Raw genomic sequence first — 19,041 nt, 5'->3', positions numbered from 1 at the left:
AAATACAAATTATGTACCCATAAACCATAACTATTAAGAAGTTTTCATTTCAGTGGTGGGTAAGCAGGACATTAACATGACACGACTATTGTTAGGTATTTTTAAATCAGTACATAATAACTGCTGATCTTTAGGTTTTTGAGCATTGTGGAAGCTTCAGAGAAGCTTGGATAAAGCCAGCATGTATCAATGTATCTTTATATACTGGCTAATTTGAGTAACTGTACACATATTCACATACTGAAGTCATCCCAACCAAAAGAACAGAAGACATTACGTAGAATGCAGTAAATAAAGAAAAGCATATAGTACATGTAATTATTTTGTAAGAAAAATAGGTTTTATCATAGTAAAGACATGTTTGCTTGATAAACACAAACAATACATGCTCAGACTTCTGTAAGAAAACTGCTAATTCCACAAGTGGAAATTAAAACATTAAAATAATCCCATGCTAATCTGACTCCCACTAAAGGATGAAAATATGATTAATTTCACAGATATCAAATGTAACTTAAAAAAATGGGGAACCATCATATGTGATTCTAATGGGGTCCTGTGGGACTCATCCCTGTTACTCAAAATTTTGATTAATGACCTAGAAACAGTATGTAATTATTATTGGTGAGGTTTGAAAATTATGGGGAACCAGCAAATAAGGAGGATTGATCACTTATACAGGTTTTTCCGCTTGCTGTATGCAACTAACATGTATTTTAATGCAAAACATTAAGTCACACATTTAGAATAAAAACTATGTGCTATTTCAGTTTACAGGGTTAAAGTGATCCTTGGATACATGACCACAACCTCTTGCCCAGAGTAGGAAGGTTTGAATTTCACAATGATACAACATCCATTGTCTAGTTCTGCCCACAGCTGAAAAAGGATTTTTATATATTGGACAAGATTCAGAGGAGATCCACAAGAATGGTTAAACTACTGGAAAACATGTCAGATAGTCAGGGAGCTCAACATGGTTTGCTTTTACAATTACAAGGTTCTAAAGGATCTAAAACTAAAGTACCAAACCAAAGAGAATTCTGATGAAAAAAGGGTGCCGGCTTAGAAGACAAAGGTACAGATACCAGTGGGTGGAACACGAAGCTAGGCAGTTAAGATTAGAAGGAACAGCTTCTTTTTTTTTTTTTTAATTCACTTTAAGCATAGCCAGCCACTTGAAAGTCTTCTTGAAAGCTGTGACTGTTTTTCTAACACTGGGAATTCTGAAAACAAAGACTGCCTAATACTTTAAAAGACATTTTCAGACCAAAACAGAAATCATCTTGGGTAACCCTTCAAAGTTACACCACAAAGTGCCGTAGTTTTTGGATTCACGAACCCTATTCAATACAGATATATCCTCATGTAAACCATCTATACACTATTTTGTTCTTGGACAAGCTGTGCAAAATACCATTTATTTCATATGTTGAAATAAACTGCCCTCAAAAAGGATGTTCCAGCTTGTGGCAGTTGTCAACACTTCAAAAATGACAGAAAGGGTATCTAAAAATTAACATGATTATTTTACCTTGCTAGTTCTCCACTCCCAACCATCTCCTATCTGCTGTGAATGTTTAATAAATTCTTCACAGTACTGCTTGAATCTCTCTTCTTCCAAAAGGAAGTCCTCTCCACCTGCTGTCCTACAGGACATCTGCAGAGCAAACTAGATGTTAGTACTGGCACATAAAGTGAACACTAAAAACTTTCACTCATTTCTAGCAATTAAAAACAACAAAGCATTGGGAAGGGCAGGAGGAGAAAAAACAGGTTCTTTAAAATGAAGACAAATTTCTTCAAATACATTAGAAAATCAGACACACAAAATGGCTGAAGTTGGTATGGACCTCTGGAGATAATCTAGTCCAATCCCTCTGTTCACAGAAGAATCAACTAGAGTAGGTTGCTCAGGACCATTTCCAGTTGGGTTTTGATGATCTCAAAGGCTGGAGATGCCACAACCTCTCCAGAAAATCTGTTCCAGTGTTTAATTACCACAGCAGTAAATAGTTTGCTGTTTAAATGAAAAAAACTATGTATCTGTTGGTGATCAACGCCTCTTGTGCATTCACAATATAGAGCGCAAAAAGCCTGGCTCCCTCTTCCTTATTCTCTCCCATTAGTATTTCAAACTGACATTTCTCATCTCCAGGCTGGTAAGTCCCAATTCCTCAGCCCTGCCTTGTATGTCAGCCACTCCTAATCATCTTTGTGGCCCCTCACTGGATTTGCTCCAATATGGCACTGTCTTTCTTGTACAGGAGAGACCAAAGCTGGATGTTTTGACATACATTTCCTTAGCAGCATTGCATAGCCAGTGACTGTACTGCATGGAAGAGGACTACTTCCATAGGCTTACCACCTTTTTCTTGGGGAACTGAATGGCTCCACAACACCCTAACAAAGTGTTTGCAGACCCAGAACCTCCACAATAGCCATCAGAGCCCCGAAGAAGCAATTGCTCCTGCTCATGTCAGCATCACAGCTCTCAATGGCCCAACAATGTGGCTTCAGGGGGTCCCAACATGCTTCGAATGAGCACCTTCCCTTTCCCTCTTATGCTTCGCTCCAGGGTCTTAAAGGTAACATAAAAGCTTCCAGAGGATCTTTCCAATTTTACTTTTTTTACCCTCTTTCAAAGAGGATTTCTCATAAACACAGCCAGTTTACAGACATCAGGCATCAATGCAGCACCAAACTCAAATACTCAGTTAACTATTACATGGTTTTTCTTAACAAAAAAAAAAAAACCACAGAGGACACAGCACCTCATGTTATGTTCATATTTTCCAGGATCTGGCCCACAATCACAGTATCACCCTGTCCACTCATGACCTAATCATTAGTCTCGCACTTGAAAACACCTCATTTTCAACGGTAGTTAACTCAAGCCCCCCTTACCCTGTGACACCCGGATGCCAAGAAAGAGGAAATGTGGAAAACAGGCAGGGTAAAGCTTCTGCAGTTCTCAAATTTCCCAGTTCAGATGATGGACCGCACAACTGCGTCCAATGTAAAGGAAAGTACAGCTCTCACGTTTTAAGCAGAGATCACAGAATCACGGAATGGTGAAAAGGTTGGAAAGGACCTTAAGATCATTTAGCTCAATCCGCTGTCTTGGACAAGTGGTATATGCTTTGGAACATTAACAGCTGTGAAGTGAAACCAGGCTGCTGGCACTCGCGCAGCACACCTTTCTTCCCTACAATAACCCGAAAAGACTTAACAGCGACGAGCAAAGCGGAGTTAGCCAGCCGCGCCAGTTCAGGGCCCCCCAGGCAGCAGGGACAAGGCAAGCCCCGGCCAGGCCGGCCCCTCTCCTCCCTGCCCGCCCCGCCATGTGGAGCCCCTCAGGCCCTCCGCCGGGTGGTGGTGGAGGGGCTACTGGAGGGACAGGCAGGCGGCGGGCCCCGGGGGGAGCCATGGGCAGACCGTCCCGCCTGAGGTGAGGCGAACTGAAGCGAGGAAGCGGGGAGTGGGGGATAGCTGCTCCGCCATACCGCCCTCCACGTACCGTACCGTACCTCCGCCTCCCGCCAGCGCCACGCTCCCAGCCAGCCCTCCGCGCACGCGCGCCGTGCGGCGGACCGCGGCCGGCGGGAGGGAGGGGGCGGTAGCGCATGCGCGGCTGAAGGTGCTGGTCTCGGCCGCGAGGTACAAGGGGGGTGGGGGTTTAGTCGCCGTGGGTGTTCGTGGCGCTGCCCGTGTGAGGTGATGGCTCGGGAGCGCTCCCGGCTAGCTGCCGGGGCACCGGAACTCTTGCCCAGCTCCATTGTCCGCTCCCTCCGCCACCGTCAACCGTACTAGCCCCGGGTTAATTCAGACTCGCTGCCTCGCTCCAAGAACTCAGCAATGACGCATCTGCGTGTTCCTAATCGGTTTCGCTGGCTTCACCGCCGTTCTCTCCTTACAAGATAAATACAAAATGTTATTACTTCCCCCTAGTGAGGAGGGGGAAACGCAAAATTGAAGTGGCCAGCTCATTTCTGCACTGTCTTGGAATGTAACATGGTGGATGAGTGAAGGAGTATCCAGTGTGGTTATCCATGATGAAGCAAGGGACTCTTCATCTGGGACCCTAGTGATAGGACAAGGGGGAATGGCTTCAAACTTAAATGGAAGATTTAGATTGGATACAAGGAAGAAGTTTTTCTGTCTGAGGGTGCTGAGGCCCTGGCACGGGTTGCCCAGAGAAGCTGTGGCTGCCCCATCCCTGGCAGTGCTCAAGGCCAGGCTGGACGGGGCTTGGAGCAACCTGGTCTAGTGGAAGGTGTCCCTGCCCATGGCAGGGGTTGGAACTGGATGAGCTTTAAGGTTCCTTCTAAACCAAACCAGTCTGGGATTCTGATTCTGTGGTTAGGCAGCTGTCTGGGTGAAAACAAGAAAAATTTAATGGTCTCACCAAAATACTAATCCTGAGCTACTTCCACAAGATGCCTGATGGGTGTTGTTTTACTTTGTTACCCAGCTCTGTTGACAGTATAATTGCTTTTAGGTGTGAAAATTTGCCAAGTGCACAGAAGCTGTTTTGCTACACAAATGCTAAAATACTTATTTTTAAAATTTACAAGTCTATTAAGCCATGCATCTTTTAGTGGTAAGGTCTTGTCTGGCATGACTAAGTCATCCAAACTGTAGTATGTGCAGAAATCCAAATATACAATCTATGGTTTACAGTATATAGTATATAGTAATATATCTGGATGGATGAATGGAACCCAAAATCAGAGAATACTTGGAAAAAGCCCTTAAGATCCTCAAATCCAACTGTTAACCTAACATTCCCAAGTCCACCACTAAACCATGTCACTAAGGACCATACCTACATGGTTTTTTAATTACCCCCAGGGATGGTAACTTCTCTGGGCAGCCTTTTCCAGTGCTTTAAAATGTTGCTTTAAAATGTGGGGTTTACCTGTTTAGCAGGAAACTGCCATTTTAAAGAGTTTTGTGATTTGCATTTAGAGTAAATGAGCTACCCTGTGAGCTTTGGAGACCATACTGCAATGGAGAACCTCCACAGGCAAGCGGTGTTTTGCTGTTGGTGGTAATGTGACATTCTGCAACCATGGAGCTCCCAATTTGATTGTAATTTGCTGGGTGTGGAGAGCTCACAAGGCCCAAGGCATCTTGTTGGAATATTCCTGAGGTAAACCATTTTTCTTTGTACTTAAAATTCCATTTACTGGATTGTGGCTGTTAGTTAGAGTTCTTCAAATATGCACTGTGAGTCATATTTAAAGATAATTTTCACAACTATTTGTGAGCAGCGAAAAGTTCTATCCAAGTCTGTAATATTCAGCATTAGGTATAGGTAAGCAAAGTTTTTTTTGTGAAATTATTCTGGAGAATGATTGTATGATGTGCTTTGAATGGATCATAGTACTTCCACAGATTGCTATTTTGACTACGTATATTATTTTTGAAAGCAGCTACACAGCTTGGGTTATGCTATTACAACCACAAATTGTGATGCTGTAGTCATTATTTAATCATCAGAATTAATTATTTATATTGTTATTCACTGATTCTTTTAAATGTTTGGGCTTATGAAATTTGGTAAGTAAACACTCTGTTGTCATCCAACCCTGAGTTTTAAAGGAAGGTTTTTACATTGTGGGATTCTATTCCTTAAACCATTTTTTTGCTAGCAGAAAATGCCTGTGGTATTGAAAAAATGTCAAGCAGTGTGTATTGCCTTGGAAGCTACAGCTCCTGATTTCTAATTTTAGCTTTGTTACTGTCTCTCTGGATTTTCTTAGGGAAGAATCATCAAGTTTAGGGCATGGCTCATTTCAAAAGTGCATGATAGGGCCCTAATTTGCGCTGAAGTTAGCAAAGGAGTCACCATGACTGGCATCTTTTAGGAAGCTAAGCCATAGTTTCCATATATTCAGATCTATCTACTCTGATTCATTTACTTTATTTAAAATTGTGAGCATGCAGTTGCTATAAAAATCAAGAACATGCAGCAACTCGGATTTCAACACTAGTGGTCTTTTTTAAAGAGTATAGGCTTTAGCCATACCATCGGAGCATCACAAATATTATTTATGGGCCTTAAATTGTAATTTAGTAATTATGTGTTGTTAAAAATAATGAACAGTTTACCTGAGTATCTCCTTCCAGGACTTGCTGGTGAGCCTAACTGACTTGTGTTATGAAAGTTAAGGTCTGAAGCACTTAGCTTTGAAAAACTGTTAGTATCCATATGTTACTGCTAACAGAAATTCCATCTCTCTATATACAGACAGTATACTCTACTTATTATAGATGGGTTCTAATCCTGGCTCTGCTATTGACAAATTTGGGCTGTTTCAGGTTTTTTTGTCTGTTTCCCTTTTTGTCTGTCTGCAGAGCAGATCAGATTCATGGAATATTCTTACAGCATCTGGTATCAGCTTGGTCATCTCCAGTATTGTTGCCAGGGTGTTTCAGGAAGTTGCAGTGAGTGCCAGTTTATCAAAGGAAATGCATTTGCTGTAGTTCTAAAATTACTTGACAAGAACTCCCAACACGGGTTTCTCTCCTTTCTCTTCCTTCTTTTGCCTGTACTCTGAATCAGTGCCTCAGGTTTCCATCTCATCTCTGCATACAAAGGTTTTGATAGTCCTGTTCCTTGAGTCGCTACTGAGATTTTATATACTTCAAGCAAATGCATAATAAGTCATCAGACCAGTTTGGTTCTGGTGCCAGTAGGTGCCCAGAGCCTGTAGAGTGATCACAGGTCATCAAGGGAGCATCTGAACATCAGCAACAAAGGCCAAGTGCAATGTCCTGCACGTGTCAGGGCAATCACAAGCACGAAGAAAGCTGGAGAGGGGCTTCTGACAAGGGCTTGTAGGGACATGTCATGGTTTAAACCCTAGCCAGACAGCTTGTTCACACACTCCCAGTGAGTGGTGCCAGACTGAGAGCAGTCAAGGCCCCCCCCCCAGGCTCTCCTCTTCCCTGCTCCTGGAGGAACGGGGAGGAGGATCGAAAGGGTGCAACTCCTACGGGTTGAGACAAGAACAGTCCAGCAACCAATGTACAACACAAAGCACCACCGCTACTACCAACGACAACAGTGATAAGAGAAAATAACAAGGGAAGAGAATACAATACCACCGGCCAAGAAACGAGTCCCACCCGGAAGCCTGTGTCCTTCTGGGTAACTCCCAGTTACCCCCCACCCTGAGCATGACGTGCTGTGGTATGGAATACATCCCTGGCCAGCCTGGGTCAGGCACCCCGTCTCTGCTTTCTCACGGCTTCCCCTCCTCCCTGGCAGAGCATGAGCCTCACAAAGTCCTTGGTCAGGGTAAACATCACTTAGCAACAACCGAAAACATCGGCTTCACCAGCACTGTTCCCAGGCTGGAAGTCAAAACCCAGCACTGCACCAGCTACCACGAAGGAGAAACATGACTGCTACTGCTGAACCCAGGACAGGACAGAACAAGGGGAATGGCTTTAACCTGACAGAGGAGAGATTGTGATGAGAGGTCTTAGGCAGAAGTTCTTCCCTGTGAGGGTGGTGAGGCCCTGGCACAGGTTGCCCAGAGAAGCTGTGGCTGCCCCATCCCTGGCAGTGCTGAAGGCCAGGTTGGACAGGGCTTGGAGCAACCTGGTCTAGTGGAAGGTGTCCCTGTGGCAGAGGGTTGGAGCTGGGTGAGCTTTAAGGTCCCTTCCAACCCAAACCAGTCTGTGATTCTATAATTGATGAATTATCACATATTGATAATTTTTAAGAGTAAACTGCGGTTGTTGTAGGAACTTTGTTGGCTGAGATTTTTAGAACTAGACTAAGAGCTTAGACAGCAATCCTTCATCAGCCAGGCTGAGAACTGGTTGATCTCTAAAAGGTCTTTTTCATCTCTTCATCCTGTAATTTGGTCCCAGAGTCCATTATGATTCAAGCAGTTCAACTCCCCAAAGAAAACAGGTAACATTACAGCTCTGATAGGCTTAACATCCTGTACATTCAGTTTTACAAATCCTCTTTAGTATGGTTCAGATCCACAGTAATTCTAATGCTATTTCTTCTACTTTTTGGTTTTTGATTACCTGTACTTTCCAATGCTGAGCAATGTTGCTAAGGCGAAAGAGATCACAATCTGTTATTACCAGTGCCTGGCAGGACCTGGGTTGCGAAGTTTTATAATAAAAGAATATTGCCAGGTAACCCAAATGAGAAATAATGGTATCACCAAAGCAAAATGCTTGTGAAGATATCTCATGAGGCTATTGGACAGCACATTTAAACCCAGCATATCGTTTGTGCTGCAACAAATAATTTCTTAATTTGATGTACTAGTATGGTCACAGGAGGAAATGCTCCCTATCTACAGTGTAGGAAGAACTACATATACAGGCAACGTCTGCAAAACCAAAATGCTGGACCTCATTCCAGTTAATATTAGCAGTCATACACCATGTGTGACTGCTGAATTTAAATCTCTTCATTGTCTGTCATTAGATAAACAGTGCTTATGGAGATTCTGCACCAGTAATGAATAATAAGAATTAAAATTAAACTACTCTCTATTATTTTGCTTTGTTCTTTTGGGAGACTTTGTAGTTGAAATTCCTGTTAAGAGCTTGGTAGATTGAGAGCTTATTTTCCAATAATCACTTCCCAGTAATCATGTAAGAGCACAATACCACAGTGCTCTTACAAAGTAGACTAGTAGTGATATTTTCCTTTTGCTGGCAGAAAAATAGGAATTAAGTAAGTTGTACAAGGTGTGGAAATTGTTAGGCTAGTGAACAGAGCTCAGTTTTGTAGACGCATGGTCTGTGTCTTGCACATACTTGCTCTTGGGCCCTTTGATTGCGCTGAGAGAAAGTTCAAAAGGAAACAAACTGAGAGGTATACAAACAGCATACATTTTTCATGAGTATTTTTATTCCACTCCGGCGGCTACCAACCAGCACTGGAAAAAAAGTAACAGCACAATGTAGCAATTGTTGCCACATTCTGGTTTTGGCAGTTTTTCCTACTTCTTTTTACTTCTTTTATCTAAAAGTTTAATACTTCTTTCAGATTTTTTTAATTGTTTTGTGTTCTCTTTCTGCTGCTGTTACTGATGGTTGGGGTTGCTGATGTCTTGGGGTTTTGGTTTGTTTTGGTTTTATTTCCTATTAGAAAAACTGAAATCAATTTGAGACAGGCTACTATATGAAATACTCAAGTCATTAATATAAAAGATAACAGCAGCTCTCTGGACTCTCTCCAACAGGCCCATGTCTTTCCTGTACTGGGGACTCCAGAGCTAGACAAAGGACTGCAGGGGGGGTTTCCCCAGAGCAGAGGTATGCCTGTTAAAAAGTCTTTATGTATATAGTTCAGTACATTTTGGATCCCAGCCCATTTGACTTAATATGTGTTATTCATGCTACGTCATTGTATGCACACAATGTCCTGCACACTAGAGATGTATGTGTGCTATACATTTGATTTCTGGGGGTCATAATATTTCTTCCACTTTTTTGGTTTTTGATGTCTTTGGGGATCAGGTAACAATCTGATCATCATGGGTGTCTTTCCAGGAATTAGATTGTTTATTGAATTTCATTTTGCTTTGTAAACCCTTGTTTTTCCTGAAGTGGGAAATAAATGGTTTTCAGAGACCAATGGTTTTGTAGCTGCGATAGGTCCTGGACATGTCTAGAGATACTAAGGGAGAGAAGATGCCCCAGGGTTGTGCTTAAAGACTTACACAAGCCAGAAGAGTGATGTGTTCTATCTCAGTAAAGGCTTGATGGATAAGGACAGTGTTTTGAACACCAGTAAAGTAAATATGGCAAAACCTGTGACACTGAAGTAATGAACATGAGTGCTTTAGCTCATAGGCAAAATTAGGTCCTTCCCAGTAATCTTGTTACCCACAGAATAATACAGCTCCCTGTTATATTTTACTAACAATCAGTTTCTCTTATTAAAGACCATGGAATCCTTTTCTAACTGCACAGGTCCCAGGAGAAAAATGTTCCCCAGCTAGCAGTGGTTTATTGGAACTGGAGTGTGCATATGACTGGCTGGTGCTGTGAAAATAACTTCTGATGCCAGCTAGGTAAAAGCAATAGGTATGGCTGTGGACTTCTGTACCCTAAAAAAGATTCTGTTGGCTGTGGACATGGACCTACAATAGTGAAATTAAACTTATTTGTGGTGTCAGGAAGTGCAAATTGGAGATACTTCTGTAAGAAATTTACAAGTTTACTCTGAAGAAATGTTATTAAATATCTTTCAGCTGCTGGTGCATAGCCTGGTGATGATCTTTCTGCTACCAGTTCAAAGCCACTTTTTAAAATGTAAGCTAACTGGGTGCAGAAACAAATCAACATAAAGCACAGAACTCCACCTTAATATGCAACAGAGAAAGCAATAAATAAAACTGCAACCAGATAGAGGGAGAATTGGTTTTGCCATCTGGTATACCCCTTGTCTGCCCTTCTCAATGCTTCTTCTCACATGTGTTACAGGGGTTCACACAGAGGTTCAAGTGTATTGGCCTCTTCCCAGGCCAAGGCTGAAACATCCAGTTCACAGGATTCCCAGACCCTGTGGAGCTGTTCACAGCAAGGAGCGGAAGCAGGAGGCATTTGCACTTACACAGCCCTTGCATGAACAACCATGTATTTGGCACTTGGTGAGAGCAACTGCTGATATACTTGGTCACTGCACAGTTCTCCTTCAGGCCTCTCCTCACAAACTAAAGGCATTTTAGCATTTTATTGCTCTCTAGTGTTCCTAATACAATTGTGTCTGCCAAGGAGCGGACCAAAGAAAAGGCAAGGCTAACTTCTGGTCCTGAAATGGCCTCTCCAGCTGCTGTTTCCAGAGGTGGGCTAGTCAGCTTTGTAGGCCCTGGGCCTCACCAACCAGGCTGTCACTTCAGTTTTCACTTTCTGTTGCCAGTTCCCTTTCATAGCTGCCAAATCCACCTCTTCTGTTCCTCACTCAGTGTTGTTTCTCAAACACAGCATCTAACATTTGCTCTCATTTCCTGAATGCTGGACTGTTTACTTGTTCATCATTCCAAATGGCATAGCCACCTATTCATACTTGGAAGTTCCTGCCACAGAAATATGAGAAAGAGTATTTGTCCAGCTTGATGTAAAGCACTGGAAAAAAGCCCCCTAGTTTATTGTCTTCATCAACATAAGATCACGTCCTCTAACTTAACATTTTTAGTATACCTCTTTATCCCATTTGTGAGAAATCTAGCAAGTAAAGAGCCTCAGCATGGTGAGACAGTTACAATCCTTCCTAAAATTACATTTCATCATACAGCATGTACTGCAAATTGAGAATAAGGTTGATTCCTAACACTTCAATCTTCCGTTGTCATGAGTCTTGTTTTCTAGACTTACTACCAATATTAAGAATGTACTGAGTGCTTCAGAATGCAAGACAAGAACAGCATGTCAGCTGTTTTCATGAGGGTATGCAAATGAAATTTGTAGAAGCCCAGTGGAAGAACATTGCATCAAGTAATAGAGACTTCAGGAGTAAATCTGCCTAGTTCGTTTCCTTATCAATTTGGACTAGCAAAGAACATACTTGTTGCCTGAACATTATACATGTCACCTGCCAGACTGGAAGAAAATCAGAAGCTGTCCTGGTAAAATGAGGAAGTGAGCAGTGAGGAACTGACCATTCAATTGACAGTGAACTAGTAATGTAAATATTTTTCTTTATACTAAAGAAGGACCTGCCATTTAAAATTGACAGGTTAGCACATGCTAAAATATTGTCCTTATACTAGACTGCCCAAAATTCTGTTAACTAGCATAAGTTAATATATGACACTCAGTTTTTGTTCATCCTTATTTGGTCAAGGCCACAGGCATTTTTTGATATAGTGCAGAAATTACCCAGATCTTCAAAATTAAAATCAGCTGCTAAGTTACTGATATATTATCCAATTGTAATTCTTTTCCCCCAGAAAAAAAAAAACATACATTTATTCAGATGGAGTTTAACTTGCAGCATGGCTGCATAAAATCATTGCTTGTATCAAGTAAGATGATCCTTTGAACAGGAGGAATACTCTCCTGACCCTTTACCCACTGATAATTGCCACTACAGAGGTGAGTGCAAAAAAGGATTTGAAGGGGTCGTCCTCCAAACCACTGTAAGCAGAATTTCAGAATAAGCTATTTTGCAGTGTCATTACTCCTTTCCCTCCTAATACTCACTTGTCATCTTTTACTTCTCTGTGATTCCCAAACGCACTGACCCAGTTGACTAAATTTACCCTGGCATAAGAGGCTGTAGCTCCACTTCATTCATGGACATTTACCTACAACACAGTTACACTGCACTGGAATATTTCACACAGGCTAGGTGTAGAGGTTTCCTAGACCACTGCCAGTCCTGAGCTTCAGCCATTCTACTTCAGTCATGCAGCATTTGTGCAAGGTAAATAATACAAGAGTCAGACTCAGGAAGACAAGAGGATGCAGAGCAGACTGTTAATGAAACTGGAATGGTTTATTTAATATGACTATGACCTAGCATGCTTTAGCTTCATCAGCTCATCAGTGTCAATTCCCCTAATCTGTATGCAGCACTGACACTGATGGAGCTTCTTAACATAACAGTGAAATCATACAATCACAGAATGATTTGGGTTGGAAGAGACCTTAAAGCCCATACAGTTCCAACCCCTGCCACGGGCAGGAATACCTTCCACTAGACCACATTGCTCCAAGCCCTATCTAAATTGTCCTTGCGCACTGTCAGGGATGGGGCAGCCACAGCTTCTCTGGTCAACCTGTGCCAAGGCCTCACTGTCTTCACAGGGAAGAACTTCTGCCTAAGGCCTCATCTCAGTCTCCCCTCTGTCAGGTTAAAGCCATTCCCTCTTGTCCTGTCCCTACAGGCCCTTGTCCAAAACCCCTCTCCAGCTTTCTTGTAGCCCCTTCAGGCACTGGCAGCTGCTCTAAGGTCTCCCCTTAAGGAGCCTTCTCTTCCCCAGGCTGAACCAGCCCAGCTCTCTCAGCCTGTCTCCAGAGCAGAGCTGCTCCAGCCCTCACAGCATCTCCGTGGCCTCCTCTGGAATCTCTCCAACAGCTCCATGTCCCTCTTGTTTTGTTGCCTCAGAGCTGGACACAGGACTGCAGGGAGGTCTCCCCAGAGTGCAGCAGAGTGGGAGAATCCCCTCCTTCGACCTGCTGCTCACGCTCTGGGGATGCAGCCCAGCACATGGCAGGGTTCTGAGCTCAAGCACTCACTGCCAGGTCATCCCCCAGTTCCCTCAGGACCCAGATATGCATCTCATCAGGTCTCATGGACTTGTGCACCTTCAGATTCCTCAGATGATCTTGAACCTGATCTTCTACAGCAGCGGTTCTGCATTCTCCAAGTCACTGCCTTTGCCTTCTGTGACTTGGGCAGTGTGGCTGGAGCTCCTGCTGGCAAAGACCAATTTAAAAAAGTCATTGAATGCCTTGGCCTTCTCTGTGTCCCAGGTAACCAGGTTTCCTGTTTCCTTCTGGAGAGGTCCCACATTTCCATGGTCCAAATTTGCATCTAGCGTTAACTCTGCTGATGTTGATGAAGGCATGTCAGAACTAATTTAGTCTGGCAACTACTCTCCATAATGTGGAGTAATGGTGGGGCTGCAACACCTGGCAGCAGACAAACCTGGATAAAACAGCTACTGAGGCACACAGCTTGGAAATAACTGAGATCCAGCATAGCCAGCGCAGGCCCAGAATGGGAGATGAACTGAACTTCTCTGGTATCTATGTACAGTCCTCCAAGATGCTGCAGGCCAAGTGCACATTCCAGAGCTGGTACGTCCTCCCTGAGCACAGAGCAGCACAGTGGAAAAGTGGAAGAATCAGGTCCTCTCCTACCAGTTTTACTGCTCCATTTCAGCACCAGCCAGACAGGTCCATGCAGAGTCAGAAAAGCAACTCAGCCCCATGGTCCTTGTAGCTGCAGGACAATGCTGAGACATTGTGGCTGGATCTGCACAGAGCTGGCATGAATTTATAGTTGGTTTATTGCTGATATATCGTTAAAATACAGCTTATAAGCATTTAGATTACATATAGCTCTATACCAAAATGGGCCACATCTGGCACATATTGTCCACAAATAATTGAGAGTTAACTGAATGTGATTCAAACTAAATCATTTTTAAGAGATTTCTTTTTGTAGAAATTTTCACTAAACCAGCCAAATTCAAGAAGCAAAGGCAAAATCAGATGTAAATTTAAATTGTGGATCCCTGATGTACAATATATACATCTTATTATGTGATTTGTAATTCAGAGGTAGAAGTTTCCTACATAACAATACTGGAACGTGCCCCCAAGCACCAATTCAAATGAGACCCACCCAGCACAGGAGGAGTGCTGTGTTTTCCCAGCCCTGCTTCTTTTGCCTTCCATCCCAAAGGCATACACAAACCCATGTCACTTTCTGTTTAATCCCTTCTATACCAACAGTCCGTAACTTTTCCTGTCCCCTCACTCTCTCACAGTCAAATGGCATGGCTTTAAGGATGGATGTATTTTGTTTATGTAAAGAACAATTTCATGTACATTTTCAAGTGTAAATTAGCACTTACAAGTGTTGTCTCATTTAAAAGCTGTGGTTATCACCTTGGGAGAAGACAACTCTTTGCAAGTATCCAGAAGCTGAGAAACAGCTGCTGTGTCCTTTTTTTATCAACTGGAGGATTACTGGTGGTTAATTATGAGGGTGGTGTCATCGATTTCCAGCTCACATCTGCATCCATCTCTGCCACCACCACTCCTTTTTACCTTTGTCGGGTTACTTGCTTCTTGCTGTTATTTCCATCTACCTGCGGAATGAGGATCATAATGTCATAGGTGTTTTGAAGATTAACTCAATGGTACTTCAGGCCTTTTCAGACACGCAAGTGAAAACATGGGTGTATAGAAAATCAAAGTATAATTATTACGAAAATGTACATTATTGTTTAGAGTAAAAGGGAATTGAAGGTAGGATGATGAGATAATGAGACCACTGGAAGTGAAGGATTTTGAGACATGGTATTAAATAAGTAGAAAGCAGAACACTTAATTGAGCTTAGGGAGGGTTTTCCTAGAAAAAAAAAAAAGAGAAAAGTCTTCATTTCCTTCATGATTTATTTTTATTTTTCTTTTCAGTATGTAAAACAAGATGTAAGATGTCACAGTATGATTGGAAATAGGAAGTTGTAAAATAGTGTTTTAAGGGCACAATCCTTTAACTGTGTTCACAGTCCCATTGGATAAAACATTGACAAGGTATGACCCAATTTAGGTCTCTCCTGTTTTATTATTATTGGTTACACTGTCAGATAAAGATCTACTGGAGACAATATCAGTTTATTAATATTGTGAGACTTTTTAAAGTACCATATATGGATTTTCAAGAGATGAAAGGTCCAAACTAACTCACAATTGTCCCCATGGCACCTAACTTCTCCTGAGAAGCCAATGTTATTTCTGTAACAAATGTTCTTTTTTCAGAGAATATTTAGTACTTCATGAAATGGGGTATGTAGAACTTAATCCAGAAAAGGCTAAAGGGGTGACATTTATAAATCTTGGGTTGCCACAGATCAGATTTAGCTGTGCCTGTACCGTTCATGATGTACAGTTAGACATACATGAGATGTAACACTAGGAAAGTGAAAGTTTTATTACCCTACACTTAATTCATTGAACTTTCTTTAATTTATCCGGTTGTTTGGATTACACATGAACATTGCAGTAGCAGCCCTCTAAGTTGGGATTTCTGTTTATAGCATGCTCTGTCTTCATTGGATGCCCTTCCATTAATTTCAATGAGGCGGTAATTAGGCCCTTAAAGCAGAATTAAGATATCTTTAATAACTGAATTTAGATTCAAAATTTACCCAGTATTCTTTCAAAAGATGCTTTTTTATAGTTCTTTGGGTCTGTGAAAGAGGACACATTTCTAAATGTTACTCTTTTACATTTCTTCCTGTTTTTCTTTTATGTATTTTGGGGCTAAGCAGTCCCATTGCCACAAATGTCAGATTTCACACATGCATGTATTTAGCCATAAGGCAGTTCTGAACTTTCAAAATTAAGCACACAGCCATTCCCTGTAGGATAGATTTCTTTTGCATTCTAAATAATTTCTGCCTTGATAGCCAGGGGAACTACTTAGCTCTATGAGATGCTTAACTAGACTCAGACTTCTCTGCTGAGAGAGATGGGCTTGAAGAATGGACTGTTCAATGGACATGGAACTGTCTGGATGGCTGTGTCCAGAGTTACAGTCAATGGCTCGGGTCCAAGTGGAAACCAGTAATGAGTGGTGTCCCTCTAGGGTCTCTACTGGGATCAATACTATTGAGTATCTTCAGTTACATGGACAGTGGGATTGATGTGCCCTTAGGAAATTTACTGACACCAAGCTGTGTGGTGTGTTTGACATACTGGAGGGAAGGGATGGGATCCAGAGGGACTTGTGGAGGCTGGAAAGGTGGGACCATGTGAACCTCACAAAGTTCAACAAAGCCAAGTGCAAGGTCTTCTTGGCCCTTATCCCCAGCACAAACACAGGCTGGGTCAGACTGGATGCAGCAGGCATGAGGAGAAAGACTTGGGGGTGTTTGTTGACAAGAAGCTCCCCATGACACAGCTTCAGTGTGTGCTCAAAGACCAGAACCCCCCTGTGTGCTGGGCTGCATCCCCAGAGCATAAACAGCAGGTCAAGGGAGGGGATTCTCTCCCTCTACTCCACTCTGGGGAGATGCCCCCCCCTGCAGTCCTGCATCCAGCTCTGGGACAGCAACACAAGAGGGATGTGGAGCTGTTGGAAGGAGTCCAGAGGAGGCCACTGAAATGCTGCGAGGGCTGAAACAGCTCTGCTCTGGAGACAGGCTGAGAGAGCTGGGCTGGTTCAGCCTGGAGAAAAGGAGGCTCCTTAAGGGGAGACCTTAGAGCAGCTTTCAGTGCCTAAAGGGGCTACAAGAAACCTGGAGAGGGGCTTTGGACAAGGGCCTGTAGGGACAGGCCAAGGGGAATGGCTTTAACCTGACAGAGGGGAGACTGAGATGAGCTGTCAGGCAGCTCTTCCCTGTGAGGGTGGTGAGGCCCTGGCACAGGCTGCTCAGAGAAGTTATGGCTGCCCCATCCCTGGCAGTGTTCACAGACAGGTTATGAAGTAGTGACAAAAGTGAGGTAGTGACAAAGGCCTGCAGGGACAGGACAAGGGGAATGGCTTTAACCTGACAGAGGGGAGATTGAAATGAGATCTTAGGGACAAGTTCTTCTCTGTGAGGATGGTGAGGCCCTGGCACAGGTTGCCCAGAGAAGCTGTGGCTGCCCCATCCCTGGCAGTGCTCAAGGCCATGTTGGATGGGGCTTGGAGCAACGTGGTCTAGTGGAAGATGTCCTTGCCCATGGCAAGGGGCTGGACTGTATGTCTTTTCCAACCCAAACCACGCCACGGTGCTAGTTTTAAAGGCAAAAAACAAACTCAGTAAATATTCAACAGCCTTAATGTTGAGTATACTTGCCAGTGCATGCCTTTGTGCAGCTCTCAGAATTGTAGCTGATGCTATTCGAAACATCAAGAGTGGCACTACAGATAAATATTTCTTCATCACCACCTCATCTGACATTCACTCACAAACACTAGTCAGCAGTTTTCGCTACATAATTTGTGCGATCTACACTACCTGTGGTCATCATCAGAAGCTAACTGTACATGCCGTGGTGTGTCTGACTGAAGCACAGGGGTCACTGTGTCACCTCCGGATGGTGGAGATGACACGGCATAATTTTAGGGTGTCTATAGGGGATTGAATGACATTGCTGCATATTTCTTTCCACTGACTGTTTGGCTGTTTTTTTTTCAGGGTAGAAACTTTACTCCAAAATTACCTTTTTTACTGCGTGAGAATCAGACAGATAGCAATTTTGAGAATGTCTTGAGGGAGCAAGGTGATTTGAGTGATGAGACTCATAAGCCTTGTAATTACAGTAATTATGAGACCATACCTCTACAGGTAAGAACTCATAAGTAAAAACGTCAGCATGACCATTTAAGAAGCTCAGTAATTCATTCCAGTGCATGTGGTTACAGTGCAATGCTTAGCATAAACATCATGACTCTGCTGGCACTTGGTCTTACTTTTGAAACATGTATCTGTCCTGTGAGTATAGATCCTTTTGTCCTATAATGTTTGTATGTAGTCTTTTTAAGTCTATAGGATGTATAGCAGCTGGTTGTAGGTGATCAAAACTTACTACACATTTTAGACATCATTTGCCCTGCAGCTTTATAAAGAAGTAGCCTGAAACACTGGAATGTTCTGACTCAGATTTTACTCAGATAAATGCATGTTGCAAAAAGCATGTAGTTCATAAAGGGAAACTTTCCGTCCTATGTGTTCTTTACTATATCCCTGACCCGCTGCCTAATGGGATGGATGATTAAGAATAGTTTGGAACTATAATGGGATGCCACCTTCCTAGTAGTCCTGTGCCCTTTTTTCTTGATTTATTTACTCAGCACTTCAGTTCCAGGTATGCCTTCTGTCAGTGTCAACTAATAACATCACAAACCTTTTGAATGGTAAAGAGAAAAGCTTGTTTGAAAGAAAACCTCTCACTGAGTAGACATGCTGAGGCAGAGAAGGTAATGAAGACAGGGTCATTAGATGGGATATTGTTAATTTTCTTCAGAGTTTGTATCCATGAGCTATAACACTAAATGCCAGTCATAAAATGATGGTATCATATGGAAACTGCAGATGATCCTTTTGATCACAGCAGTATATAATATTTCTTGAAGGTGTGTGCAGGACAAGTTTGTAAAATTGGAGCTTGTCTAGTTTTGTATTTAGATTCATTTTGCTGAGTGGTACTCTCATTGGGGAATACCTGCATTATGCATCACTTACATACATCACTAACATATTTTATCACCCAGTGAATCTTCTACTTCAATGTTACAATTTTGGTTGGAATTTGGAGCGTTCTAATCATACAAAGTTACTATTCCACACTAAAATAACTTTTAATATCAACCACTTTCAGCAA

The 19,041-nt window shown here is 42.6% G+C and overlaps 1 protein-coding gene across 1 annotated transcript in view; it reads right to left on the bottom strand.

The window, feature by feature from the left end:
- ATG10 (autophagy related 10) overlaps positions 1-3,538 on the bottom strand; it is a 93,094-nt gene extending 89,556 nt beyond the window's left edge. The window contains exons 1-2 of the mRNA XM_057421400.1: positions 3,526-3,538; positions 1,535-1,660 (exon numbers count right to left, since the gene is read on the bottom strand). Of these exons, the coding sequence (XP_057277383.1) occupies positions 1,535-1,660 (126 nt within the window). The 5' untranslated portion in view covers positions 3,526-3,538. The remainder of the gene's footprint in view (positions 1-1,534; positions 1,661-3,525) is intronic.
- Positions 3,539-19,041: the final 15,503 nt, after the last annotated feature.

This window comes from Pezoporus wallicus, unplaced genomic scaffold (genome assembly GCF_028554395.1).
Source record: "Pezoporus wallicus isolate ANWC-B61680 ecotype Strahan unplaced genomic scaffold, APGP_CSIRO_Pwel_v1 contig_2595, whole genome shotgun sequence".
Lineage (NCBI taxonomy): Eukaryota > Metazoa > Chordata > Aves > Psittaciformes > Psittacidae > Pezoporus > Pezoporus wallicus.
Note: the sequence above shows the minus strand (reverse complement) of the source record. Positions and strands in the feature narration are given on the sequence as shown.